This window comes from Chaetodon auriga, chromosome 19 (assembly GCF_051107435.1).
Source record: "Chaetodon auriga isolate fChaAug3 chromosome 19, fChaAug3.hap1, whole genome shotgun sequence".
NCBI classification, from domain to species: Eukaryota; Metazoa; Chordata; class Actinopteri; order Chaetodontiformes; family Chaetodontidae; genus Chaetodon; species Chaetodon auriga.
In genome coordinates, this window is record NC_135092.1 from 22,053,959 (window position 1) to 22,081,487 (window position 27,529).

Sequence of the window (27,529 nt, forward strand, 5' to 3'; positions counted from 1 at the left end):
ATAAACATCTGCATTAACGACAAACCAGGTGACAGCGAGAAGTCAGTTTATTAGTTCTGAACACTGAAACAGCATTTCCACAGAGGTCATGAAAACATTTCAGGTCTCGACAGTTTGAAAACTTTAACCACAAACACGTCCAATTATACCATGTTTGTGTTCTGTCGCCAAATGACCTCAAATAAAGCTCTGAAAGCTAAAGAGCATCAACATTTGACTGAAGCAGCAAAATGCAAAGTGAGATCATTAAAAGTCAAACGAAAACTCTGGAATGAGCATCTTTTATTGAAACTTAAAAGGAATGACAGCTGATCGGGATCCTTCAAACCCTGGAATAAATGGGCATGCGGAGACGCCTGAAGCAGATCAGTTTCCTCCTCTCAGACGGAGCACGAGGTGGAGGGTGGACTCCTTCTGGATGTTGTAGTCGGACAGGGTGCGACCATCTTCCAGCTGCTTGCCGGCAAAGATCAGACGCTGCTGGTCGGGGGGGATGCCTTCCTTATCCTGGATCTTGGCTTTGACATTTTCAATGGTGTCGCTGGGCTCCACCTCCAGGGTGATGGTCTTGCCAGTCAGGGTCTTCACAAAGATCTGCATGCCTCCCCTCAGACGCAAAACCAGGTGCAGAGTGGATTCCTTCTGGATGTTGTAGTCGGACAGGGTGCGGCCGTCTTCCAGCTGCTTGCCGGCAAAGATCAGACGCTGCTGGTCGGGGGGGATGCCCTCCTTGTCCTGGATCTTGGCTTTGACATTTTCAATGGTGTCGCTGGGCTCCACCTCCAGGGTGATGGTCTTACCAGTCAGGGTCTTCACAAAGATCTGCATGCCTCCTCTGAGACGGAGCACAAGGTGGAGGGTGGACTCCTTCTGGATGTTGTAGTCGGACAGGGTGCGACCATCTTCCAGCTGCTTGCCGGCAAAGATCAGACGCTGCTGGTCGGGGGGGATGCCCTCCTTGTCCTGGATCTTGGCTTTGACATTTTCAATGGTGTCGCTGGGCTCCACCTCCAGGGTGATGGTCTTACCAGTCAGGGTCTTCACAAAGATCTGCATCTTGACACTGTTGAGAGAAAACTTCTGTTAATGTTCCATTTGCACACACACACCTCATCACTTCAGATGACATGGAACAACCAGCTGTAAACACACTGATCCCACCAACTTTCTATCATGTAAGTAAAGAGGAAAAGCCTCAAAGTTTGACATTTTCAGTCTTAAAACATGACCAATAGGTTAGTCTGTTGAGTGATTTCCATCCAATTAATGTTTGTGGATTGATTAAAATGACGGACTTCTGCATTTAACGTTGCTGAAGCGTTAGCTACCATCGAGCTAGCCCCGTTGTTTTGCTAACAGTCGACAGTTTTCCTGCGGTTTGATTCGATCACAGTCGCCACTTCCTGCTCGAAGCTTCGTGAAAACACAGAAACACTCAGATTAAAACAGAACAGCTTACTGGAAGAATCACGCAGCTGCATGTAGAAGCAGCAGCACGGTGTCGTCCAGTGATTCAGCCAAGTTTACCAGAAGTTTCCTTTTCAGCCCGACTAGCTAGCGGTTGATGAAGCTAATAGGCTAACACTGCTAAGGTAACCGGATGTCGCAAGAAACGGTCGGCGTTCGCCGTTTTAGAGACGTTTACTTTATCAAAAATATTTATCCTCAACTACTTCACCTTTCACGAAGACTGTTTCCATCTCTTCTGATTGAATTAGAGGCTGAATTTTGATCTAGGGTAATGCTTGGCGACGTTTTCTTGGGTTAGGCCCCAGCTAGCCTTGTTAGCTACGAAAGCAGCTGACGTACATAGTTATTGATACATTTTTTACCAACAGCGGTCCATTCAACATACAAAACATCACAGAGCGACACGCTAAAAAATTAAGTTGAAACCTAAACACGAGGACTACTGTTTAGAAAGCTCAAAATACTTACAAGCAAATTGCTCCCACCGGTGTTGGTCACTCCGTCTGCTGAATCCTGTCAGAGTTTAACGAACAAAGCGCAGCGGAGGGGTTTTATAGACAACAGTGGAATATCCTTCCGCTATCCAGCCCGGTGGAACTATAAAATCTGTTTATCTACAAACACACCAAAAACCAGCTTGTAATCAATTAAACAAAGACATTCCCAAATATAATCACAATAACAGTTCTTTTGAGAGACAAATAGTGTTTTTAGAGCAATGAGGGTGAAAAATGACCGACGGTGGCCTGCGCGGATGTAGATATGACAAATATGTGAAGCTTTGGGCAAACAGGAAACAGTTGGCAGTAATAATGACAAATGTAATGACTTTTAAAAAAGCACATTATTTTAAAAGGACGAATTATCCCTTTTAACCATTACTTTTCTGGATATTTTACAGTTATTTTAAGAGCTTCCTCTTTGTAATTGTCTTTCAATTTCAGGTAATTAACACAACATGTCGAAGTGCATTTTGTCTCTCCTGCAGTCCAACTTTATTTAAATGAGCTGTTTGACATTTTAAAGTTCACCTCTGAAGAAAAAAAAAGAGAATTTCAGAATGCCAGCTTCAGTTTGAGGCTCTTTCAGAGCCACATGTGAAACTTTATATGGATTTATATATTCAAGAGCAGAAATGAGCACCGAAAGCTTTTATTGAGTCACTGAACCTGGAAGAGTTCACAGGTTAATGCGCTCCACCAGGTACTGTTAGAACAGCTGTTCTGAGTTCAGCCTACTGAGCCTGCGTGTGTGTGTGTGTGTGTGTGAGATAATGGATGATCTCCTGAGCCAGGTGTGTTCATCCAACTCTGCAGTAAAAGTACAGCAGTATTGTCAGTAGTACTTTTACTGCACAAAGCTGACAATACTGCTGTACTTTTACCGCATGAAGCTGACAATACTGCAGTACTTTTACTACATGAAGCTGACAATACTACTGTACTTTTACTGCATGAAGCTGACACTACTGTACTTTTACTGCATGAAGCTGACAATACTGCAGTACTTTTACTGCATGAAGCTGACACTACTGTACTTTTACTGCATGAAGCTGACAATACTACTGTACTTTTACTGCATGCAGCTGACAGTACTACTGTACCTTTACTGCATGCAGCTGACAGTACTACTGTACTTTTACTGCACGCAGCTGACAATACTGCTGTACTTTTACTGCAGTCAGCTTCGTGCAGTAAAAGTACTGCCTGTGCAGTAAATGTCTCCTGTGTCTGGTCTGACTCTCCGTGAGGACGAGAGTCCGGCCTTCTCTGTTTCAGCCTCCCAAACGTGCATCGGTGGCGCCGGCTGCTCGCCTCGTGCTGTTAGCTGCTTCTGATATTAATGATCTCACTGTTTGCTGCACTCCTTACGAGTCTCTCTGGATAACAGCGCCGACTCAAAGGGCTTAAACACAGACATAACCGTAATGTATTTCTGGCTCTGTGAATGCCTGCGCTTCATTAAACTTGTGTGGGTTGCACTCGGTTTGCTCAGAGAGCCTAATTTCATCAAGCATCTGGTTAAAAGCTTCTCAACGGTCCAATCGACTGCAGCGGGAAAGCTTCTGGAAATTGCTATCGTGGCAGGAAGCATTATCTTCTTATTAGCATTCAGGATGGCAACAGAAGGAATCATTAGGACATTAAAAAGGGTTGGCGGCAGGGAAATGCTGCGGGGCAGGATTTGCCTCCCACCCATCAGAGTTTATTAGCAAGACAACAACACAGTCCAGGAAAGGCACTTCTCAAAGTGAAGAAGCCAAAACTGCAGGATGTGGTGAGAAACTTTCACGACTCGGAAATAGACTCAAACTGTTCGTGTTGGATTTGTGCTCTGCTGTTTATCTGCAGCAGTGGGTCCCAACGCGGGGGCTGGGACCCTCACAAGGGCCCACAGGACAGATCAGAGGGGCCGTGAAGTGATGAAGAGGACAGGAAGCAGAGAGAATCACTGGATACTTTAAGATAAGATAATCCTGTGATGACAGGCGCTCCACACGTCTGTCAGACCTTCATGAAACGATCAGCTGGCTTCAGGAAAAGATAACAAACACTGAAAAGTTGGACTCGGGACGCGAACGTCTCCTCCACAGAACCTCCATAGACTTTCTTGCTCTTTATACTCAGTCAGCTGACTTCCTCCTTTGCTCCCTTCATTATGGCCACTAGAGCTCGCTGCCTAACAACACAAACACGAATAACCAGCTCCTACAGACGAGCGTTTCTCCGTCTGCACTGTGAAAAACAGGTTTTATCACATCAGGAAAAGCACAAAGTTTGCAGATCAGCTTTTCTTCAGAATCACAGCTATCAAAAAACATCAGTTTGTGATCCCTGAAAACATTTTCATTTCAAGGGATCAGGCCTAAGCCGAAGAAAGATCTGAACCTGGTCTCTGGTGCTTTTCACAGCCACCCTCCACCCGACTACACCTGCAGCTCTGCCGCCACACGTACAGGAAGCACTTCATCAAAAAGCTTCTGAACACAAAGCAGCAGCAGAAAACTATTTTCTATCATAGCTTCCTGAACATCAGTGTCCTCAGAGAATACCACCTCAGCTGACCTCAGCTGACCTCAGCTGTCACTGACCTGAACACAACGCCTGAACAGACTATCATTTGATTTTAACCAGCTGGATATTAAAATAATCTTTTCCACATGAAGACATTTTGTGGTCTGACTCGAGTAAAATCCTCCTAGATTCCACTGATTTGTAGCATCACTGTTTTGTAATGAGCTCTCTCATTTGACACCTCCAGGATTCTCGTGTTTCCAGGTGAACCTAAACGCTGCAGTTATATAATCCATCTCCAATCTTCAATGCAAATGAAAGAAAAATGAAACCTGAGATTCGCCCACACTGACAGACTTCAGATGAACTGAACACAGTGGACAGTGGACAGTGGACAGTGGATAGTGGACAGTGGAGGATCTGGAAGATGCACTGATGAGACAAACCATATGAGAAGAGACACGAAGCCAAAGAATTCAACAGAAGGCCTCAGCATTTCCAAAGTCTTTTGTACTTTTTATTGGAGTTTTACCGTTTATTTAGGGAAACTGTTGACGTTTGTCTTCTCATCATGAAAATGTACATTTATCAATCTGCATAAAACATCACATATACAGTACATCAAAATAAATACATCATCTGGTGGGTTGATTGAGCTTGCACTCGAAGATCGGTCAGTTAACTACAGCTACGCTATTCACATCGCCGCCATCCGCAACAACGCATTCGGTTTCCTTTCCGGCTGCGAGCCGGTCCAGACCTGCGGCTCTGAGGCCGGTCTACGACAGTCCTCCATCTAACTACATGTGAGAAATAAGACATCAACACTGCACCGGCCCTGAACTCAGAGACTTAAACACCACTTCACTACAGCTAACGGCAGAGCTGGACTGGCCGCGGCGAAAAGCTGGGAGGGTGACTGCAGGCGGGGGACAGCAGACGGCTGACTTCCTGTGTGGGACTAAGTAGGACATGAAAAAGAAGCCAATGACCACAACTTCCTTCCTGTTCTCATCATTATGTGGAAAGAAATGTTGAAACTAAATATCCATCAATCGACTCCATCTGGACCCAAAACACCCCGAGAGTTATAATCCTTAAGATTTCCTTTGTGTTCAGACAGAGACTCGTCCCAGTTTTCCCCATAGACCTCCACTATTTGTCTGTAAGACTGCTGGACAGTTCTCTCTCATTCTGTTACTGATTTTGAAACTGGAGGTTTTATATCTGTCAAACCTTCAGATGCTATAAAAGCCGTTTAAAGTGCGTAATGTCACTGTGAAGTCAATGGGAGGAACTGAGCGTGTGCGGTGGGCAAACCAGGAAGCACGACAGCGTTTTTGGCTCATAAGCTTGGCGAGCGTTGGCCATCTTTGAGTCCACAATCCTCTTCCTTCAACACATTAACGTCCAGGACGAGAGAAAATCGGCAGCAGCTTGACTGTTAATTTGTGAAAGGAAAATGTTTCAGCTCGAATGAAAAACGGTTTTACGAAGCAGCTTCAGAAACGAGGACAAAGAGAGCGCGGAGTCCAGCAGACGGCGCTTCTGTCGCTGCTAAAACATGTACAGGCTGCTTGAAGCGAATCAACACAAGCGACTCGGCGGTCAAAGAGGCGAAAATGTTCGACACGTTCAGGATGAAACACCGTCAAGAATCACAGAGGCACAAAAATCTGCCTGAAATAAAAAAAACGGGGGTTTATCAGATCACACAGCAGCCAAACACACAGACGAACACATCAGTAATCAGCCTGAAGCTGCTCGCCGTCATGACGAGTTGGAGGCGTGCAGCTCTTCATCCTGAATGATCCGTTAAACTAACCCACTGATGAAAAGACGATGAGATGTTTGAGCTACGCTGAACGAGCTGCTCACTGACCTCAGGTCAGCGGAAACTGAAAACACCTGAATTTAAAAACATCTCTTCCTCTTTCTGTTTCCTGCACTGATCGTTGGGTCGATGTTCTCATCGTCAATCGCTTTGGATGCAAGTAAGGTAAAAATTTACTGCTGTCTTGTTTTGAAGACACATTTCTGATGAACGGTCGCGCTCCGTGGACAAAGACATCACGTTTCCTGTGACTGTTTCACAATAAAAGCCAGCCTGTGTTCCGCTTGTTTAAATCTTTTACCGTGAAGCAGCGGCAGCAGGAAGTGAAACAGTGACGTCAAATTAAAAACACTGTTTACAGTTTCATGAATCATGAACATCAGGAATGGCGGACTCCGCCACTAACGATGAAGACTACGACAGGTGGGCTGTGAGGTCATGAAATTTTAAGGATTACAACGTCAACTCAAAGTTTTTGAGAATAAAATAGTAAAAAGTGCTTCGATGGCGTCCCTCACATCCCTCACACTGTGTCCTGTCCCCTGCTCCGTCCCCTTCTCCCCTCCTTAACTTCTTTCATACCCAACACGTCCTCTTTTCTCACCACGTCTGATGTTCTCAGACGATCTTTGGGTCTTTCCCCTCCGTCCTCCATCTCCCAGCGACACTGACTCCTCACCTCCTCTCCTGCTTCAGGCCTCCTCTCTTACGTCCCCTCGTGTCCTCAGAAGCTGTCTCGTCAAAGGAGGAGAGAACAGGATCGATCACTGCGTCTCATGGCAGAAGGGGCTGGACATCATCTATTTGTATTTACATCGCCTCCTCCTGGGCGGAGCAGGAGGGAGGAGAGGATGAAGAGTTAGGACGGGGCGGTCGGTCTTGTTTCAGAAATGTCTTTTGTGAGGCGTCTCATATCGATACTTCATATTCGCGAGTGTCCTGTAGACAGCGGGAGAGAGGACGGGACAGACAGAGACAGCGTTAATGCAGTGGACAGTGAGACCTCCAGCTCAGTGCTTTTAAATGTGTTGGACACTGTGAGGACACTCACTCCTCCTGTCTCGTACAGTGGGTTGTCAAACTCTGTCTCCACAGTGATCTGTCGGTAAGGATGGGGGTAGATGAGAGGAAGCCTCAAGTTGGAGTGATATCGGCACCTAGAGGACAGGAGGAGGACGACAGGACGCCGTGAGACATTTATCTGTATTTTCTTATTGATATTTTATAAAAGTTTATAATAAAGTCATCAGTGTAAGACTTTTCATCTCGCGGCAACATCAGATCAACATTTCAATGTTTAAGACAAAGTACCTGCAGGCTAAAGATATCCCATCAGCCTCAGCTGGACTTTATGTGTGTGCGAATGGTAGCATGCTAACAGGCTAAGCTAAGAACATGCTAACCATAATACCTGTGAAACACCAGAAAGTTAGCATTCTCATTCTGTGACGTATTAATAAGCATAAAGTGGAACAACATGACCTAAAGTTCACTGTGAGGACCCTAAAAACACGCCATCAGGTGTAACGATGAGAAGATCTTAAAGGTGGATTTTAACCAATGACCCTCCTAAAGATCGGGTCGGTAATCCAGTCTTTCGTGTGCAGCCGAGCCGTCAAAGATCTCACCGTGTGACGTAGACGTAAGCCCCTCCGAGCAGCACAGACAGCAGAAGGACGAGGATGAAGATGGCGAGCGCGATGTTGCCTCCGTCCAGAGTGGAGCCCGCAGTCGCCTCCGCAACTGATCGACACCACACGAATAAAACAAGGTTAACTGAAGGCGTGATGTCATGAGGACAACAAATAAAGCCTGGACAAGTCGTTCAGGGGTGGCTTAGCAAACGCAGGTGAATGCGACAGGTAAACAACACAAACAGGTGGATGGAAAAACACACAGAGCGGGGGTGGACTTGGCAGGCGGATGTTTGCTGATGCAGGCAGAGCAGACACACACACGCACGCACGCACGCACGCACACACACACAGGTGCGTTTTATCCTTTGCTTTGTTTGAGTGCATAAAACAAACTGTGTGGTCTTTTCAGCCTACAGCATCACAGCACACCGACATGCACAGGTAGACTCACCTTCCAAAGCATGGTTGCCAAAGCAGTCATGGTTGGCTGCAAGACATCATTCTGTCAGTCAGTGCATGAAAATCGACATCACACTTCCTGTGGAGTTTGTATCTGTAACAAGGCTGCTTTGATCTGACCGCTCGCTACGATCCCCTCCACCCGTCACTGTTACTCCGCCTGTCCATGTTTCTGCTCTTGTTTGAGTATCTTGGAGAACGTTGTGCAGATTTATGGGGACAAAACTTCAAAAATCCAATAAAGAGCCAGACAGAGCTGCTAATGTTAGCTTAAATCGAAGGACAGAGCTGCTAACATTAGCTTAAACCAAAGGACAGAGCTGCTAACGTTAACTTAAACTGAAGGACAGAGCCGCTAACATTAGCTTAAATCGAAGGACAGAGCTGCTAACGTTAGCTTAAACCAAAGGACAGAGCCGCTTACGTTAGCTTAAACTGAAGGACAGAGCTGCTAATGCTAGTTTAAATTGAAGTTAAACGTTGTAACATTTCCAGCTGCTTAGCTTTCACACTTGCTGATATGCTAACAGTGTGCTGTCTTTGTAAATTCACAAGAGAAAAGGTCTTTGTGTTTGGAAAACATGATGTTAGCAATATCGCACGAGTAGCAGGAGCGTAATTGTCCCCAAATGCAATAAAGAGCAAAACAGATTGGCTAACATTATCTTAAAATCTAGTAGATTCCACACAGGAAGTATTTTTTTTTTACAAAACCTGTAACCTCATAAGTTAATGTTTGTTAATTAATGATATGCTAAGTGACTTATGTGTACTGCTAGGCTACTACTGTAGGAAGTAAGCTAGTTAGCTGGACATGCTAACGTTTCCATGTTACATTAGAGAAGGCTAACAGTTAAATCAAGTCCTAATGCCTTTGTGCTTGTGTTTTTGGAAACGCTGATTAAAACCTCCAAACTCTTTAAAAGCTGAGCTGCGATTGGACGATCACTGTTTGGGAAAGGGGTTTAGCGAACGGTCATTAGCGTGCACGGGGGCGTGATCAGTCTGTATCAACAAGCATGAGGAGAACACTGTAAGTCTCAGAGGAACACTGTGTGCATGCATACGTCCAAAGAGGACAAGGGAGCGTCTCGTTCCACACACGAAGAGGAAGAAGCCTCACCCCTGCAGAGTGGAAGTGGACCGCTCCAAAACGACGGGCTTCCTTGGATGCATTTAATTGCAACCTCTCCAATGAGCTCGTAACCTTGGTAACAAACAAAGGTGAGCGACTCGCCGGGCAGGTAGAGCCTTTTGGACAGGATCTGGTAGCCGTTGTCAGGGAGACCGGGGTTTTCACAGGAAACAGAATCCTCAGCTGGATGGAGGGAAGAGAAGAAGAGAGCCGGACGGATCCTGTTGAGTTTCTCACACCAATCAGAGGCTCTGCGTCAGAGCTCGGCTGACAGATCTGACAGGCTCCGGCTGAGGTGACATGACTCACGGATAATCTCCGCCCCCTCCTCCAGGTGGCTGAGGGCTGATTGGTACGGTGCATTAGCATCGCATTTACATATCAAACACTTCACACAAACACTAATATCCCTGAAAATGCGCGCGCGCACACACACACACACACACACACACACACACACACACACACACACACACACCCTAAGATGAAAATGCAGGAGATGAAGCGTCGTCTCTGGCACGCAGACACGCTGTGATCTGTGTCAGCAGAGGAAAGAGAGAGCCAGGACGATTTTTACAAGAAATCACACAAACCCACTCATGTTGGATGGCACAGCCACAGGCAGAGAGCCTCTCATCTTCACTTACTGCCATGTGCTGCGGTCTATCCGGATGACAGGACTCTGGAATCAAAGCCTGACAAATTACCCGTAAACCGCTGGAACCTTTCAGATAAAACAACAACGAGCTTTTCCTGGGAGGTAAAAACACGAAGCTCTCAGCTTTTGTTCTGTCTCTGCTCTGAATCTGTGCAGACCGTCTGATACTCACAAACACAATGAGGGAGGCGAGACGTCCACACGGGGGTCCCGGGCTCGCGGCCGTAGCAGGTAATGGTGGCGCCGCCCTGCAGGATGAAGCCGGGGTTGCAGCTGTACTGGATGGTTGTCCCCACCAAGAGTTTAGGGTCAGACAGAGACCGGGTGGAGTGCTCCACATGACCAGGGTCCGAGCAGTACATGACTGAAGAAGAAGAGGAATAAAAAGAGAAAACACACATTCAAACCATCAGTACGTAACATTTGGATCATCATAGAAAAGACACACAACTGAGGTACTAATGTCACCTCGAACTGAGCTCAGGTTTATTCCTAATGTCACTGAACTGAAGCTGAAGGTTGTTATCAGGTATCAAAAAGGTGTTTCATATGAGTTAAACTCGTGCTGACTCTACTCCTAAAGGTTTCAAACTGGTGAGAAGCCCCTAAAGACTGCAGTGCTCATGAAGCTGAACAGAAGGTGCAATAAAGAACGAGGAGGAGGAGCAGGAGGAGGAAGAGTACACATTTGCTCAGGAAATCATGTGGCTATTTATAGATTCTGATATCTCTTGTCTGAGAATTTGGGGCTAAAAGAAAATTCACACGGCCATCAGAAACACTGACCTTCATCCTCTGAGGACCATGAACATCTCAGTGAAGGTCATGTAATCGATTCTGAGCGATGATTTCCCTTAAATGTTAGGCTGAATCTTCATAATGTCTGAACTGCCACGTGCCCTCATTTATTCTCCTTTTCAGCAAGGACATAACTGTATGAGATAAGGTGACATTTAAACCTGCATTACCAAAATAATAGGGTTTTTTTTTAGCAGTGAAACAAGCTGAAAACCCAAAATATTAAGTGGATATGCTGTAACCGCTAGCAACAAGTTGCTTTATTAGACACAGAGCTGCATGGTTGTTCGTGTGGACTCGGGTTTGCTTCACCTGATGAATGTCAGTCAGTGTTCTCTCTCTTTTAGCTCTTTTAGCTCTGTTTTTGGTCTCCTCCAGCTACCGAGGGAACTATCTGGATCTCTAGCTGCTAAATGCTCCACTATGTTCACCAGCTAGATGCTAACTGTGTCTGTTTGCTGTTTGCTGAATTTAAAAAGCATCAAGGTAAGGTGTGAATGTGCTCAGGTGAAACTGAACACAGCCTTAGTTGACAAATCTGGACTTGACTGTGGCACCAAAGTTTAGAAGGTCTCCAAAATTAATGCAAAGTATCCTGCAAACAGTAAACACATGCTAACACACGCTAATGCAAGCTAACACATGCTAACACACGTTAACACAAGCTAACACAGGCTAACACACGCTAACACAGGCTAACACACGCTAACACAGGCTAACACAGGCTAACACAGATGCACAGCAGGTTTTAAATGAGGGTGGGACTGACTCTTTTCACAGAACGGGGGCTGCGAGCTCCAGGACAGGTCTAACTGACAGGTGAGGGTCTCTCGTCCCACCAGGTCATAGCCAGGGTCACACTGGTAGGTGATTCGAGCCCCTCGCACCAGCGCAATGTGGGACGTCGTCTTCCAGCCGTTCTGGATCTCAGGCAGGTCTGGACAGGAGTCATTTCGGGACACCTCTGAGAAAAGAAACGGAACAAAGGTTGACTGCTGGCTGCGTGACGCAGGGGGGAGACAGTGATGTGTGTCCTCACGAGGGTCAAGGAGAGAACAGGTGAACAACATTAAACCTCATTTCAACATGACACGGCACAAACTCTGTGAGGAGTCCACCGCAGAAGACGGATGGAATCATTGTGTGCTTTCTTGACCGTGTGACAGAATGATGGATTTCGTCTGCGCTGGACGGTCTTCAAATATCGTCTCGGCAGCGTTTCCACTCTGACAAGTTCGCCTCTGAGCCGCCGTTTGGAATGACGGTCGGTTTTAATTCGGACTCCCCCGAAACTGTCCTCTGTAAAATCATTACGAGCTGTCAGCTATCGTCACAGTTGATCTGCCACGAGAAAAAGTGATTTTCTGTATCACAAAATGCTTTTTTCTAAGGCGATGAAACAATCCCAGCTCAAAGTCCACTTATCATGTTCTTCCTCGGCTTTCAACTGCACGATGAAGCCCAGCAGATGCAGACAAAAGCGTCAGTTTACAATTACACGCTCCTATCCCGAAGGTCAAGAATGAATTTGACTGTCTGATGATGCTGTTTGTCAGTTTCTCCACGTTCCATCAGAAGCTCTTCTGTCACACGCAGGTTGGACGAATCACGGCCTCACAAAGTTGATGCTGAACTTTTTAGCAAACCGTTGCTACCTTTCGACCCGATCACCGGACGGGCCCGTCTATCCCGGCCGTTTCAAACTCTCAGTAAACCAGATGCTCTCAAAACTTTTTTGTTTTATGAAATAAGAAAATCACACAAAGGATGAAGCTTCTTCCCTGATTCATCTGTCAGCATCATGATTTCCACTCTGTGTGAGTGTGTGTGTGTGTGTGTGTGTGTGTGTGTGTGTGTGTGTGTGTGTGTGCGTGAGACCTCACACACCAGCAGCACTGATCACACACACAGACGCAGCAGGAGGCTCGGACCAACCGGCTCTTCATCGTTCAGAAGATCTTTCTGAATCAAGCATTCCTCTGATCTTGGATTAAAAGTGTCCAGCTCAAACTTTCTTCGCGTTATCTCCGAGGCCTTAAATCAATGGAGCTTTGGATCTCAGAGCTCCCCGTCAGATTTAATAAAGCCACAGAACAACTCTCCCTCCAGACTGATCAAGGAGTTTAAAACTGAAGCCAGCACCATAAAAAAAGGGAGAAAGTTAATTTCATTTTAGTTTGAGCGCCAACAAAATCTAAGAACACGACAGCAAACTGGTATTGATACTGGTATTGATTACTAATGACCGTTTAGTGCTGCTAGCAGGCCGAAGGAGCCAATCACAAGAATCACTTTGATTTACAAACTGCTGAACTGAGTTTAGTTTAATCTGGCTTTCGCTCAGCAGCGAGGTCAAAGGAACGAGTGTCGCTGTGCCTTTAATTGCCGTTGTGTAAAGACTCTGGTGATGTCACTTGAGTCAGCGTCAGTTGAAGTGAGCTGAGCTGCTCGTCTCTGCTGCAGAGCTACAGGCTACATTAGCTGCTGCTAGCATGACACACACAATCTCCTACAAAAGGCCGTGTTGTATTGTGGGTAATGTAGTTGTGACACGGAGGAAGAACGTGAAAAAAAAGACGTCGTCTCTGGTTCTGCTGCTCTTCGTTTCTTTCCTGTAAACCCAGAATCAGTCAGTGGACTTGGTGAAGAACTCAGCGACATCCCTCCACAGCAAAACATTCAAATCAGGATATTTTCATTTTCGAGTGTTTCTTCAGTTGTGAAACAGGATGTCACAGCCCGTTAAATCAAAGCCGCTGACTCAGCTGAGGATTACAGCGACGTGCCTCTTCCTTTCCGTTCAGATGCTCTCAGGCTGTTTGTTGTCGCTCTCTGGACTCTGATCTCTCACGTGTACGAAAGGCCGAACAAAAGAGGAACAGAGGCAGCTCCGGCGTCCGCACTCGTCGAGAACCACATACAGAACATTCATAAAATTCATGCTGTTCAAAGACAGAACAGAATCAATAAGGCCTAGAGAGATCATTTAAGCAGCAGCCTGCTGCTGGGACGAGTGTGTGTCTGCATATGTGTGTGTGATGACTGATCGGGCAGCGTACAGTATTGCATTACACTGTACAATATAACAGGCCTGCAGGGATTTGTAAGCTGAAGGATCCTGGATCAATTATTCATTCTCTATTGACTCGGCTCTCCTCCTCCATGCAGCCTGAACGTGTGTGGTGGGTAATTTATTCTGAGCACAAACACACACACATTCATGCAGACACATATAATCAAAGAGAGTGGCCTACGTATTCATGCTGCGTCTACCTGATTTACTCCCCTGGGTGAAGTGTGTGAGCTTGGCGTCGGGCGGGTGACGAGTAAATTGGGCAGTGTGTGTCTCAATGTGATTCTAAATTGGAGTCAGGTGTTGGATGTGGGAAACACTGCAGATTAAAAAGGAGGAAGTGAGCTTATTTGGCTGCTTGTTAAACTCTGGGCTTGTGTGTAGATGAGAGCCATTGTGAGAGGGTGAAACAAATAGGATGTGATTGAATAAGGGCAGAGGGAAATGAAAAGAAAGACAAATGGAGAGGAGGGGAGAGGAGAGGAGAGGAGAGGAGAAGGGGAGAGGAGAGGAGAGGGGAGGAGAGGAGAGGAGAGGAGAGGAGAAGGGGAGAGGAGAGGAGAGGAGAGGAGAGGAGAGGAGAGGAGAGGAGAGGAGGGGAGGAGAGGAGAGGAGAGAGGAGGAGAGGAGGGGAGAGGAGAGGAAGGGGAGAAGGGAGGAGAGGAGAGGAGGGGAGAGGAGAGGAGAAGGGGAGAGGAGAGGAGAGGGGAGAGGAGGAGAGGAGAAGAGGAGAGGAGAGGAGAGGAGAGGAGGGGAGGAGAGAAGAGGAGAGAGGAGAGAGGAGGAGAGGAGAGGAGGGGAGGGGAGAGGGGAGAGGAGAGGAGAGGAGAGGAGAGGAGAGGAGAGGAGAGATGAAGAATGGAGCCAGCAGCTTGAGGAGAAAAGGCTGCATTAGAACAAACTGAATGAAAGTGAACATTTCCAGATCTAATTTAAGGATCAGAACAAAACCAACAACGTGTCACTTCCTGTCTGAGGCTCTCAGCTCCAAGCCCATTGGCTCCTGCTGACGATGTAAATCTTTAAAAACATCCCAGCTTCATTCTTTAAAACTGTTCCTCAAACATTGCTCAAACAGGAGGAAAGAGTGCATTGATGAGGACTACTTTCAGGCGCGGATGAATACACGTTTTCCTAGAGGAAGCTCAGAATCACGTGCGACACTGAATCTGACATGCAGCTGATTCCTCTTCCTGTATATTAACCAGATCTCATGATGCGGATCACAAACCGTATTTAAATGACTGTTGAGTGTTTTCCAGCATTTGACATTCGACCTCTTTTAATGACGTCATCTTGTTTCAGCTCTGACCGCTGTAACGGTTTAATGACGGTTCAACTCTAAATGCACTCAGTGTTTCCTCCTGTTACTCAAACAGGTTTGAGTTCTCTCACCCATATAGTTGATGATGAAGCCCTCGCCCTTCCCGAAGACGAGCCCCGCTGGATCAGAGTGGAAGGTGACGGTCAGGTCGGGGGTGGTGGAGGAGAGCTTGAAGGGGCTGCTTCCCCCGACGTACTGCCCCAGGATACGAGTCGTGACCTCATCGCCATCGGTGATGGTCAACATGTCGCTGTCACTGATGTTCAGTCTGAGGACGGAGGACAGACACAGAGTGAAGTACAGCGGGCGGCATCGGTCCACGACGAGTTCCGCTGACTCAGAGAGCAGTCACGTCGACAGCCGACTGCGTGGGAGACGAGATGACCTCAAAGGCTAAACGCCGCGTCCGTCCACAGGCGAAGCATTTAACAGTCTGTAAACACGGCCATGTTTTTACTGCCCCTGAGACGCTTGTTTCAACACACCGCAGAGACTTCTCACCGAGCGCTTAGCAAGAAAAGCGAAGTATCTGTAAACACGATGTGACAGAAACCGACCAAAGGACTGAGGCATGTGATCGGATTAGTGCTTCCAGGGAGTGTGGTTAAACATGTCAGAGCCGTTTCAGACCACACAAACATGATTAATACAGAATTAATAGAAATGAATTTTAAAGGATCGGCCACATTACTAAGATCTGTCCCTTTTTATCCAACTCAACGACAGAATCCTCACACCGGCTTTGCTAACATCCAGAATCACCTGCTACAAACCCGCCTTGATCCGTCTTTGCACTGGCTACCAAAACACAACCTCTCTGGTTTACGAGGCTTCAAGCGGACCGACTCCTTCCTACGTCTGCGGCCTCATTACTCCATGAACTCCAGCACAGCCTTCACGTCCTCCGTCTTTAACTGCTGCTGAATTTAATGAAATATATTTTGGGGGCAGAGCCTTTGCTCACCCTTCTTTGGAATGAAATGTTTGTGAGGCAGCTGTGTCGGGATTTTCTCTGAGCTTTCTGGGTGTTTGTACGTTGACATTCATTCGGTGGCTTTGAATTTTAGCTTCCTCGATTAACAAGTTTCTGAGGGATGAATGTGGAGGACAGACAAAAGATTCGATCCAAACCACCGAGGCCGGTGCAGATTGAAGACGAGGGCAGGAGAGTCGGGTGAAGGCTGCATGCGTCTGATCAGCATGTTCTCTAAAGTTGTCAAGTTTTGAATTTAATGGTTCAGTTTGAGCAGGAACTGGGAAATATCAATGGGCACATGCAGACGGGATGCTGGACCCCTCGCTGCGCCTCCTCACTCAGAGCTCCCCGCATACATTTTTAATGATAACATTTGGCTCTGCAGCTGAAGTCTGATGTTTACGAGTCAGAGTGTGTGTGCACTTCTCACAGCTGAACGTCCAGCAGCACCCGTTTGTCCTCGCCGACATGTATCCTCCAGCTGCAGTCCTCTCCCTCACCGTACCACTCTGGCCAGTTTGGAGACAGAATCACGCCTCCTGGACCCGTCAGGTCTCCTCCACACTGTGCTGCAGAGACACAGGACGAGGACAGATTCAAGGGCAGTTAGAAAAACGGAGGATTTTTGCCTTCCTGCCATGACTAAAATGACATGATACCGTTCTCACGTCTAATGATGAGCCATCATTTTTTTTCCTAGGATGGAAATGGAGTCATCCAGTCATAGCAAACCTTTCAAAGCCCACCTCAGCCCCTTACTCTAAGCCTAACCTCCTCAGGCTTGACACTGTTCACTACGAATGGATGAACAAACATTACTGTCCTTCACCATCCTAGGAAAATAATTTGCATATATAAATATAAAAATACATGAGTGTGTGTGAACAGTTATCGGTCCTGATGAGGAGGTGGCACGGAAGCCTCTGCCACCAGTGCACGAACGTGTGTGTGTGTGTGTGTGTGTGTGTGTGTGAATGCTGACTTGTGCTGTAAAGTGCTCTGAGGGTGAGACTATTAAAGCTCTGCAGAAATGCATCCATTTACAGTTCATTTAGTCAGATAGAGACCTGATATTCATAATAAATGATGGTGTTTTTCCATCTTTAACACAATGAAATTCCAATTCTAGTGTATTTTTATGAGAAGACATAAAAAGATGTATTTTTCTTGAAAAACCTGCAGAGAAAACAACAGGCCGTCTTTAAGCCCTGAGTAGCGTCTGCAGGCTGCATACAGTACAGGCCACAGAAGCCTGTTTGACGCCTGAGAAGCAAAACCCAGGGGAAAACAGTCAGGCAACATGTCAGGTTCACCTCACCTCAGGTTTGAGATAAAAACATGAACGTGTTCTCGCATGGTCTGCATCCTGCCCTCAGATTTACCCTTGCACAGCGGTTCTGTGTCGTTCCAGTACGGATCCCTCGCACTGATGCACTCGATAACAGGGGGGCCTTGTTCGAGAGAGTGACCCGGGTCACAGGTGAACTGAACCACAGCTCCAACGCCGTACAGCGGGTCGGAGGTGGTGAAGTTTCCGTTCTGGAGGTACGGCTCGTAGCAGTGGCCGCGCTCGAAGGCTGGAGGAGGAAACGAGAGAGGTGACGGACAGAGAGCTCAGTGCACTTCAAACCAACGACAACATGCAGCTTCCTGAACGTGTCTGCCTCGTTCTCCTGGTGACACCTCGCTGTATTTTCCACATACTGATGCTACGATGATCAGCAGCTTCTCCCTCAAAAACTCTAATCGCACATTGTCCATAAATCTTGTTTCCACGTTTCTTTGGCTTCTTTTTCTCTTTACTGACGCTGATAAACACGTTGGAAGAGATATTTCCATCCCTCCTCGATCTGACACTGCCAGAAACGCTGAAAGCTTTAGCTGAGATTATGTTGGACGACCAGCCCACTTCCTGGCGATCCAAGCCAGAATCAGCTTGGCAGTGGAAGATGTAAGCAGACACACTGAGCCTTTCAATCCTCTTATTTGTTTACATAATTACACTTTAATTATAGGAATATAACAATACATCTAGTACATTTTAAATTACGACGCAGTAATGGTCGTTTTATTCGTGCGTGTTTGGATCCGCAGTAGCTTCGGTACCTTCGTAGCGGATGTTGAATCCCGTGTTGTGGTTGGGCTGATCCGTGATGAACTGGATCCTTACTGACGGACCCTCGCTGATCACCCCCTCGAAAGGTATCTGTCCCCCCCGACCCGAGTCGAACAGCACCACGGAGCCAGCGTCCAGCCCGCTCCACAGCACCAGCCTGCAGGGGCGGAAAGACTGAGTGAACTTCAGCTGAAGGGCTCGAACTCGGCTCCACGTTAGACCCCAGACCAGAAGCCGACGGTCAGCCACATGTGGAGAAACTGTGTGGAGGTGAACGCACTCACTGTCCTGGAGCGGCACCACACTAAAGCCTTTCTGGAACCATGTAAATGCAGCCATGACAGACCTCATGGATTCTACTGTTACACCCACCTGTCAGTGGGGCCCAAGGCCAGTCTCTCCAGATGGAGGTGCAGCCTCTGGTCCTTGGGCGCCTCCAGAGACCAGGAGCAGGAGCGATCCTGGGTGGCGTTAGGCCCGTGGTGGGGAGAAGGGGACAGCACCCTCCCGACCGTGGCGTTCTTCACTGTGCCTCCGCAGAGAGCTGCAGAGAGACTTTGATTCACTCAAAGGCACAATGTGATAAACACGCGAGGCGGTCTGCAGGTGGTCCTCCGTGTGTCACGGGGGGCCGGCGGTCTGCAGGATCGCCTTCCAGCCAAAGTAAATGAACACGCTCTGTTGATTAAAAACCAGCACTCACCCCTGCAGCTGGGCACCTTGCCGCTCCACACCGGCAGGGAGGCGTTGAGGCAGGTGAGCAGCGGCTCCCCCTGCAGGTGGTAACCCATGTGACAGTGAAAGCGGGCGGTGCCTCCAGGCAGCAGGTCCAGCACAGACACCTCCCCAAAGTGAGGCCTCTTGGGCAGCGAACAACTCAGCCTGAAGACTGAGAACAGAGACAGCAGGGAGGAAAACATGAGGACAGCAAGAGAGCATCAAATACAGACAGCACAGCGTGGTACGAACACAACGTCTGCTCCACCACTGCTGCAACAACACCACGCTAACACCACTTCTACGCCTGCTACACATGAAAACATTCACATCATAAAAAGAACTAAACACAGAAGGCAAGACACAGAATTCAAGAAGAACCCATTTCTTTTTTTAATTTTCTAACTGGATTATCAGACTGAGGCGAGCTGGAGCGGCTAACACATCCACACAAACACTAACATCTACAGACACTTTAAGCTCCAGCGTGCTTCACACTGATTGATCATCAGACCTGCAAACAGCGTGTGAACTCACCTTTCTGACCCTGAAGAGGAGCTACAATTGTTCTAAGACAATCGTGCCTCGTATTGGCCGGAGAGGCCGAGGCGTGAAAGGTGAAAGGAGGCACAGCTTTAACATCTACATCGAATGACGATGCAGACGAAAGCACCTGAAGCACACTGAGGCCTTCAGAGTCCAACGAAGCAGCACACATAACACGTCTCCCTCCCTCAAATGAAGCGCTTTAACTCAAGTACTGTGCTTAAAAACAAATCTGAGGTACTTTGAGTATTTCCATTTTATGTCACTTAGCACTTAGTACAGGATCAGGATACTTCCTGCAGCGCCTCACGGAGGAACCTCACAAAGGATTTCAAAATCAGCCCTTTAGGTCTGATCTGAAGGATCACAGGTAGCTTCAAACTGAATCAAGGTGATGATAATCAGCTTTGTCATCATATTCCAGGTGTGTTTCTGTTGTCTGTGGTTTCTCTTCGTCTCTGGACTCTTTCTCAGGCCTCATCTCGACGATGTTTCTCTCTGCAGGTGTTTGAATCTCCTCTGCTCTACCTGGTGCTGATGTAAAAGGATTAGATGGCTTTGATTAATGGCACAGGTGGGTCTCCTTTCCAGTCCTCATCGTATTCATCATGGGCTGGCAAAGCGCGCGCACACACACACACACACACACACACACACACACACACACACTATACAAAGTCCCATATTCTCAGCCTCCTAATGAGATGACAGCCAATTAATCAGCGCTCTAATCAGCTAATTCACACGACAGATTCAATCATCATGCTAAGTGATTCAATGAGAAGGTTTTTTATGATGCAATTAGCACGTATACAGAGAGCAAACAGCCGCTCACACCCCGATGAAGAGCTCACATGTACCAACATCACACTGAGCGCTCACACTCATGAATATTCACGTCTCAGTCTGTGTGGACTCACTCTGATAGTGCAGCTGGAAGACGCCCATGTTTCCGTCCGGCGTGGAGCGGTAGTAGACGGACAGCGTGTTGGTGGGACTGCGGATCACCTGACCTTCAACCAGCAGCGTGTGATTGGCCAGGACCAGCAGGGCGCCTCGCTCGTCTGCACCCCTGATGGACAGCTGCTCGCCCTCCGAGAGGTTCACGCTCTTCACCTGAACACGCAGGAGGACGCTCGTTAAGAAAGGGAATAAAAAGTGTGAAGAAAATACAGATTTTATTACTCTGAAAGTTATTAGTCTGTTTTCCTCCGGCTTCTCTTCCTTCAGACATCACAGCTGTAATGAGACAAAATGCTACTCAGGTTGCACTTAAAATCCACCATAAAGGGATGTTTTGTTATTAGCTCCCATTATTCGAAGAAGACACAGAATCACTTAATGGGAGCTTGTTTCAGAAGTGACAGGAGGCAGAATTATTGAATCTACTTAGTTGGAGGTAAAACCAAAACTAACGATCTGTCTGAGTCTGCACAACATCATCAACATGAAGTGAAAACCCGATTCCACAAAAGTCTGGATGCTTTAAAACATCAATCAAACCAGAATCCATCATCAATAATCGAACTGTGGGAGCCGAACGTGCTCGGCGAGGTCAGGAATCACATGACTTACCGATGGATTTCAGAAAGATTCACGTCAAAAAACATCTCACTAATTTCAACCTAATATGTTTTAGATTCACGGTGTTTGTTTTGTTCACTGTGGCGCCATTAAAGGACCAACACGTGACTGAAGTACGAGAAGAAAACGCTCACAGTGGAGATGAACTTTTCTAAAACGGGTGAAATGTGGAGGAAAACAGCTCAGAGGCAGCTGCCACTTGTTTTCAGGCTCCTTCCTCTTGTTGTGCTGCTCCGTCCTTGTTTTGTGGGTGAAGATTTGTGGGCGACCAAAAAACAAGAGTTCAACTCTGGATCCAAAACGTGCTGATAGTCGTCACGTCAGAGGGAGACTGAGTTCCTTCTGTCAGTGAATCTGCTGAAACATGAGACCTGTGAGCCGAACCGATGAAACCGTCAGCTGCAGAGAACAAATCCAGTTCTGTGTGTGAATGTTTGCTTTGTTATCTTTGTGAGGACCAAATTCAGCTTGACACGACTGTGGTGAGGACATTCCTGCACCCTGGGACATTTTGGTCCTTCCTCACATCACCAAAGGATTGTTTTAAAGTTAGAATTAGTTTTATTTCAGGGTTAAGGTTAGTGTGTGTGTGTGTGTGTGTGTGTGTGTGTGTTGTATACTGATGTCAGTAGTCATGCAGAGGTTTGTCAGGATACTATTATTACTAGTCGCTGGAGAATGAGGGTGCAGTACCAACAGCTTCCACTCGGAGGCAGAGTTCAACCTGAGATCAGGTCAGATCCTCACGGTCACAACAGACAAACAGAACAAACTGATGTCCAGCGCGTCTCTGTTGACAGAGCAGGTGTGTGTGCGTCGCGCTGGTGTGTACCTGCAGCTCCACGCCGTAGCCCGTGTACACCGTCACCGTGTAGGTGCAGTGCAGGACGGTGCCGTCGGGCAGAGGGGGGTCGTCGGACGAGTCGATGTACCCCTCTGGGTCTGAGAAGTTCACCATGCAGCTGGACAGCGCTGAGGAGAAAGCAGAGGAGTTTAAGTCCCGTCGCTCCTGTTCTCAGTGCGGCTGTTAACAGCGACTTCAAACAAACATCACATTCTTCTCAAGGTTTCTGGAACATCAGCAGTGAGTGAAGTACTCAGACAGTAGTATCACACTGTAAAAATACTCCATCACCATTACAAGTCCTGAATTCAGAAGTGGGAACGTACTCCAACAGTACAGTGGAGTTTCATTTCATGGTGCTTTACTGGACAAATTAAAATACTGGATGAAATTTCAGAGGATCAATAAAGTTACAGTTTCAATTCATCCTGAGCACAAAGTGACAAGAAGCCTCATGACGGCGCTACAGGAACTGTCAGGTTGAGGTTTCATCCTGTGGGGACCATGAACCAGATGTTTCAGTCTGGCGCTGACACTCAGCTGAGCCTCGAGTCGGGCTACAGAGCAGGTAGATGTTGGAGGTAAATGTAGTCAAAACAGTACTACAGTACAGCACTTGGGTACATGTACTCCGTTCCCACCCCTGTGTCAGGTGTTGACTGAGTGAGGTTTAGCATGCAGACAGTGATTCCTGCTTCTACCTGCGGCAGGTGTTCCCGCCTCCACGTCTGCGTCTGTGTCCACAGCGACGGTCTCGGCCTCCTGCTCTGGGGTGTGTGTCTGAGTCTCAGGCAGCTCTGAGTGTGTTTCTGCAGGCAGAGGCTCAGCTGGATCGCTGCCTCGGCCTGACGCCGCAGCTGATGCTGGGGGTTTTACCCTCCTCAGTAATCCCCCGCTTTGATGCTCCAGGGAATGACTTCCAGGGAGGGAGCTGACGCTGAGCCCTCTGCCCAGAAGAGGGAGCAGGTTCTGAGGCAGAGCAGAGGGGACGATCTCCCCTTTCTGGGGGACGAGTCGTCCTTTTGGAGTCAGCACTGACTGAAGCAAACCTCCGGCCAACGCGCTGGAGCTTTTGCCTTTAGGGCTGCTTTCCTTTGTGCTCCCCGGTGTCACCGCTGGAGTCTGTGCAGAGGGGGCAGCTGTGGGGGCCGCTTTATCTGAAACGAGTGGAAAACAAGGACAGAAAAACATCTCTGAAAATGCCCCCAGAGCACGACTCTGGGTGGTTCTGTCACAGTCCTGCTGGTCTTATCAGGAGTGGGGTTATCTAGCCAGCACAGCCAAAGCCCAGTCGAGCTTACCTCCACACAAACACACCGAGCGTGCACGCGCACACACACACACACATACATCCACAATAACACGGCGCAGTGGGGAGACAGGGCAGTTAAGCATGACAGGAGCTGAGCCGAGAGGAGGGGGGAGAAACTAAAAAAAAAGAAGAAGAAGAAGAAGAAATGCACAGACAGGCAAACCGCTCTGCCGTGCATGCTAAAATGCCATCTCCAGCAGCTTAGTTCAAAAACAGCACACAGCAGCATTTCCACACACAAACCCACACACACACTCACATACACCCCCCCACCCTTTACAGTCCACCCTCACGACAGCCAGCAGCCGACCGTACGCTCCAGCTGAGAAACGCTCGCACTGCAGCCTCGTTTTCATCTGAGTGTCATTTAAACACTCACATGAAGGAGCGCTGCTGCTGTCATCTTCATCAAGGAGGAAGTAAGTCAGGGGGAAACATCCTCTCAGTGTCGTCAACAACACGAGCGCGTTCCTCTCGTTCTGCTGTTTTTTCATCTCCAGACAGAAAATAAATAGACTTTTTTATTTCTGGATATATACCTGCATTACACGCCATGTGTCAAACCGCCGCCATCAAGAAACTCATTTCAGCTTTCACAGCTTGCAATTATTTAGGCAGCCACTCAGCAGCAGAGGTTCACACACACACACACACACACACACACACACACACACACACACACACACACACACACACACACACACACACACGTACACACGCACACACTTAAACCTCCGCTCTTCTACAGTAACTGTGCTTTTGGTATTTAAAGTCATTTAAATGAAGTTTGCCTGAAAATCACATCAATTATGGAGACGTAAACACTCAACACAGACAAAGACTTCAGAAGACGATCTATGTGAGCGAGACGTGGACCGAGTGGAACACTTTACAACTGAGAAATAAACTAAAAGCGTACGAAAAAAAGGATAATCATGACTCCCAGGGTGCATTTCAGCAAGAGACATCCAATGACTGAGCTTAAAATTCTGCTTCGTACAGCAGGCAGAAGCTGAAGATTGGGATGAGAAAACTGATGCTACAATCTGCAGCTTAAACAAAAGGGTTGAACAGCTAAGCTAGCTGTTTAGTCCTTATGCTAAGCTAAGTTAGCTGGTTGCTGGCCGTAGCTTCACATTTAGCGTACAGACATGAGCGAGCTCTTCTAACACTCTGCAATACAGTAAATCAGCATATTTATGCCAAACGTTTCCTCCATCAGCATGTTAGCATCGTCACTGCGAGCATGTTAGCATGTTCACTCAGCTCAAAGCTCCGTGTGCTAAGTACAGTCTCTGAGCTGCTAGCGTGGCTGAAGGGTTTTGGCAGTTAAAGTAAAGTAATATCTCATAACTCGGCTGTCGGCTCGACTGTTCACGCCTCACATCTGTTCTGTCATTTAAATCTTATAACTGCAGTACTTCATTCACCTCAAATATTCCATGTGTGTACATGCTAACGTTAGCAGAACTGGAGCTGAACACGGCTTCTTTCATCCCTCTTGGAGACTTTAAAGCCTGTTTTTTATTCATCACTCGACTGTTGTTTGTCTGACTTCATGCATCAGGACGTCGTCTTCTGTGTGTCGGTGTGATGACGCATGAAGTGTTCTGTCTTTTAAATCAGCCAATATATCCCCCACACAGCTGGTGGAGCGATATACAGAACATAAGGCTTGTTAAGCCACAGTACAGCTACAGGTGAGGAGGAAACGTCCAATGAAACGTAGCGTGAACTCTGAATTCAGGCCGCATGAATCTTTATAATAACTTGCTCATTAATCACGGTGGCAGGTGAATAGACTTTTCATTCTCCGGTAGTAGGAGGTGAAGTTTTAGCATTAACGTCGTCCTGTCAGAACATCATTTATCGCAGGCCATTTGGCTGTGAAAAGGTTGGCAGGTGAGCCATATCTCTGTAATGCTTCCTCCAATCAGGATCAAAATTGCTCAGCGAGAAGTCAAGGCTCCATTGTAGCTGTAAGTAATGTGCTGACTAATGCTCAGAAAGGGCTACCTGAAGCTTTTAGTCGTGACAAAAATAATTTCCCAGTCAAGTGAAGCACAGCTCCTGAAGACAAACACATTAGTCCCAAACAGAAAACTGAAAGCTGTCGACTGTCTTAAAGCTGCACCAATCAATAAATCAGCATGTGTGACGTGACGAGTCATTATCACAAGGACATTTTCCTGATTACACTTTACTAAAATAACATTTTCAAAGCAGGATGTATTACTTGTAGCAGAGTATTCTACAGTGTGGTATTAGTACTTTTACTTAAGTAAAGGTTCTGAATACTTCATATTAAATCCTCCAAATTAAAGTCAGATAACTTTCAAATACATTTGTACAGAACTAGCTGTGGATTCTGTCCCCATCACTTCAACTGAAAGCTCGTTTAATGTCCAGATTACAAGAAAAACCTCATTATTGCTCTGAAAGACTTCAGAAAGCCGTCCTTTAATCTCCAGCCTCCACGCGCTTGAAGTGGTGCATTTTAAGCTCTGTGATTGGATAACTCTCGCCTTACCTGGGACTCGCAGTCATTCCTCTAATGGTTCAGATGTTTACATTTGATTAAAAAATGACATCCCAGAGAACAGCGAGCTCTGTGGATAATGAGACGTTTATCAAGTTAAGGCACCTTGCTTTGGGCTTTTCCGAATATAATGTTTCAATGCTTTCAATACTTCAAACCTTTATTACACTGAGGTGAAGGCAGAAATCTTTGAGGAGGGAGTCTGTGTGGCTAAACTGAGCTGTGTGGGAGGACGTATTTCAAGCCTGGTTCCGGAAGTAAAAATCCCATTTATTTGCACAGACGTCATTACATGACTCACGGTTGGAGCTCTGCGCCACAGTGTGGATCATGAAACTCTGCTGTGAACACAGTACAAAACAGCTGTGAGAGAAAATATCTGATTCTTTGGTCAAAAGCCAAAGGGACACGTCTGCGTGTACAAAAACAACTAAGGAGTAGAAGGTAACTACGACTCCCATGGTGCACTTCAGCACGAATCATCCAATCACATCTTATAATTCTGTTTAGTTCATGCTAACATGGAGGCTAAAACTAACATTTCACTGGAAGGAGTGATGCCAGTTTGTGCTGTCAAAACAAGTCTCACAGTCTTTTCTATTCCAGCGACTCCTACATGATCAGAAAAATATGTTGTGTTTATATCTCTTTTACAAATAAGAAGAAAATTAAGACCCCAGCTGTCCACCTGCGGGTTGACAGAGTGTTAACTGGTCCGTCTGTCTTTGAACGCAGCGCGACGTTAACGTTAGTAACGTTACTGGTGCCGCCCATTGTTGGAAAGCTAAAATTCTTATGATTCGATTGATGTAAATCATTTCACGGTAAAAATCACGACACCAGGTACAATCAACACAAACAACTAACAAACAAACAGCAGCTTAATGAGGTAACTCACGGATGAAGTCTCTGTGATCCACCAATCGATAACGCGCCGACAAAAACGAGCCAGGTACGCTGGCAAAGGTCCAAACGGTCCAATCCAGTAAAATATTTAATCCAAAACACAAAAAAAAAAAACATGTTTTATTATTTCAAACTAGCCACTTCTTAACCTGCCCCGTGTTTACCTTTACAACTTCATTTAGTCTCAAGATGGCCGCTGCCCTCACTTATTTGACCAATTAGGATCTTCGATGTCATCAAGGAAGGCCCACGCTCACGTTTTTTCAATATAAAAATCCAGCCAATTGCAACTGATTGTGCAGATGACTGGCACTTTGGATAACCAGTGGAATTCAGACAATGATACCGCTTCAGTGGGTAGTTCAGTGCTGATAGAGGTATTAATACACTGGGTTTGAAATGACAAATATAGTAAATGGTCTCATGAATATAGGTGGCCTAAATATAGTTTGACTGAATATAGATGTAGATATTTATCTAGATAAATATTATAAATGGCCTTTGAGAATGCTTAGACTTACCATTAGAAAAACATCTGTAAAATACATATTTTCTTTGTTATCAATTTTTATTGAACTTGCGTGAGG

General features: G+C 46.7%; 2 protein-coding genes across 3 annotated transcripts in view; both read right to left on the reverse strand.

The window, feature by feature from the left end:
• Window positions 1–29: 29 nt before the first annotated feature.
• On the reverse strand, window positions 30–2,229 carry ubc (ubiquitin C). The gene is made up of 2 exons (XM_076757621.1): window positions 1,939–2,229; window positions 30–1,063 (listed from the first exon to the last, which is right to left on the reverse strand). Exon 2 carries the CDS (start codon window positions 1,054–1,056, stop codon window positions 367–369), a length of 690 nt encoding a protein of 229 aa, XP_076613736.1. The 5' UTR covers window positions 1,057–1,063; window positions 1,939–2,229; the 3' UTR covers window positions 30–366.
• Window positions 2,230–4,990: 2,761 nt separating this feature from the next.
• Window positions 4,991–27,529, reverse strand: part of sez6l (seizure related 6 homolog (mouse)-like) — a 43,901-nt gene continuing 21,362 nt past the window's right edge. The window contains exons 2-17 of one of the 2 annotated variants that reach the window (XM_076757615.1): window positions 22,887–23,342; window positions 22,174–22,313; window positions 20,678–20,873; window positions 19,198–19,383; window positions 18,867–19,038; window positions 18,485–18,651; window positions 17,761–17,955; window positions 16,809–16,947; window positions 15,474–15,670; window positions 11,775–11,969; window positions 10,380–10,571; window positions 9,538–9,732; window positions 8,407–8,442; window positions 7,947–8,061; window positions 7,370–7,475; window positions 4,991–7,257 (exon numbers count right to left, since the gene is read on the reverse strand). In XM_076757615.1, the coding sequence (XP_076613730.1) occupies window positions 7,228–7,257; window positions 7,370–7,475; window positions 7,947–8,061; window positions 8,407–8,442; window positions 9,538–9,732; window positions 10,380–10,571; window positions 11,775–11,969; window positions 15,474–15,670; window positions 16,809–16,947; window positions 17,761–17,955; window positions 18,485–18,651; window positions 18,867–19,038; window positions 19,198–19,383; window positions 20,678–20,873; window positions 22,174–22,313; window positions 22,887–23,342 (2,717 nt within the window). In that variant the 3' untranslated portion in view covers window positions 4,991–7,227. The remainder of the gene's footprint in view (window positions 7,258–7,369; window positions 7,476–7,946; window positions 8,062–8,406; window positions 8,443–9,537; window positions 9,733–10,379; window positions 10,572–11,774; window positions 11,970–15,473; window positions 15,671–16,808; window positions 16,948–17,760; window positions 17,956–18,484; window positions 18,652–18,866; window positions 19,039–19,197; window positions 19,384–20,677; window positions 20,874–22,173; window positions 22,314–22,886; window positions 23,343–27,529) is intronic. The other variant, XM_076757617.1, reaches the window with a different exon arrangement.

What these genes read in the sequence shown, in the direction of transcription:
- ubc (XM_076757621.1), bottom strand. Translation starts at nt 1,056, where the DNA reads ATGCAGATCTTTGTGAAGACCCTGACTGGTAAGACCATCACCCTGGAG.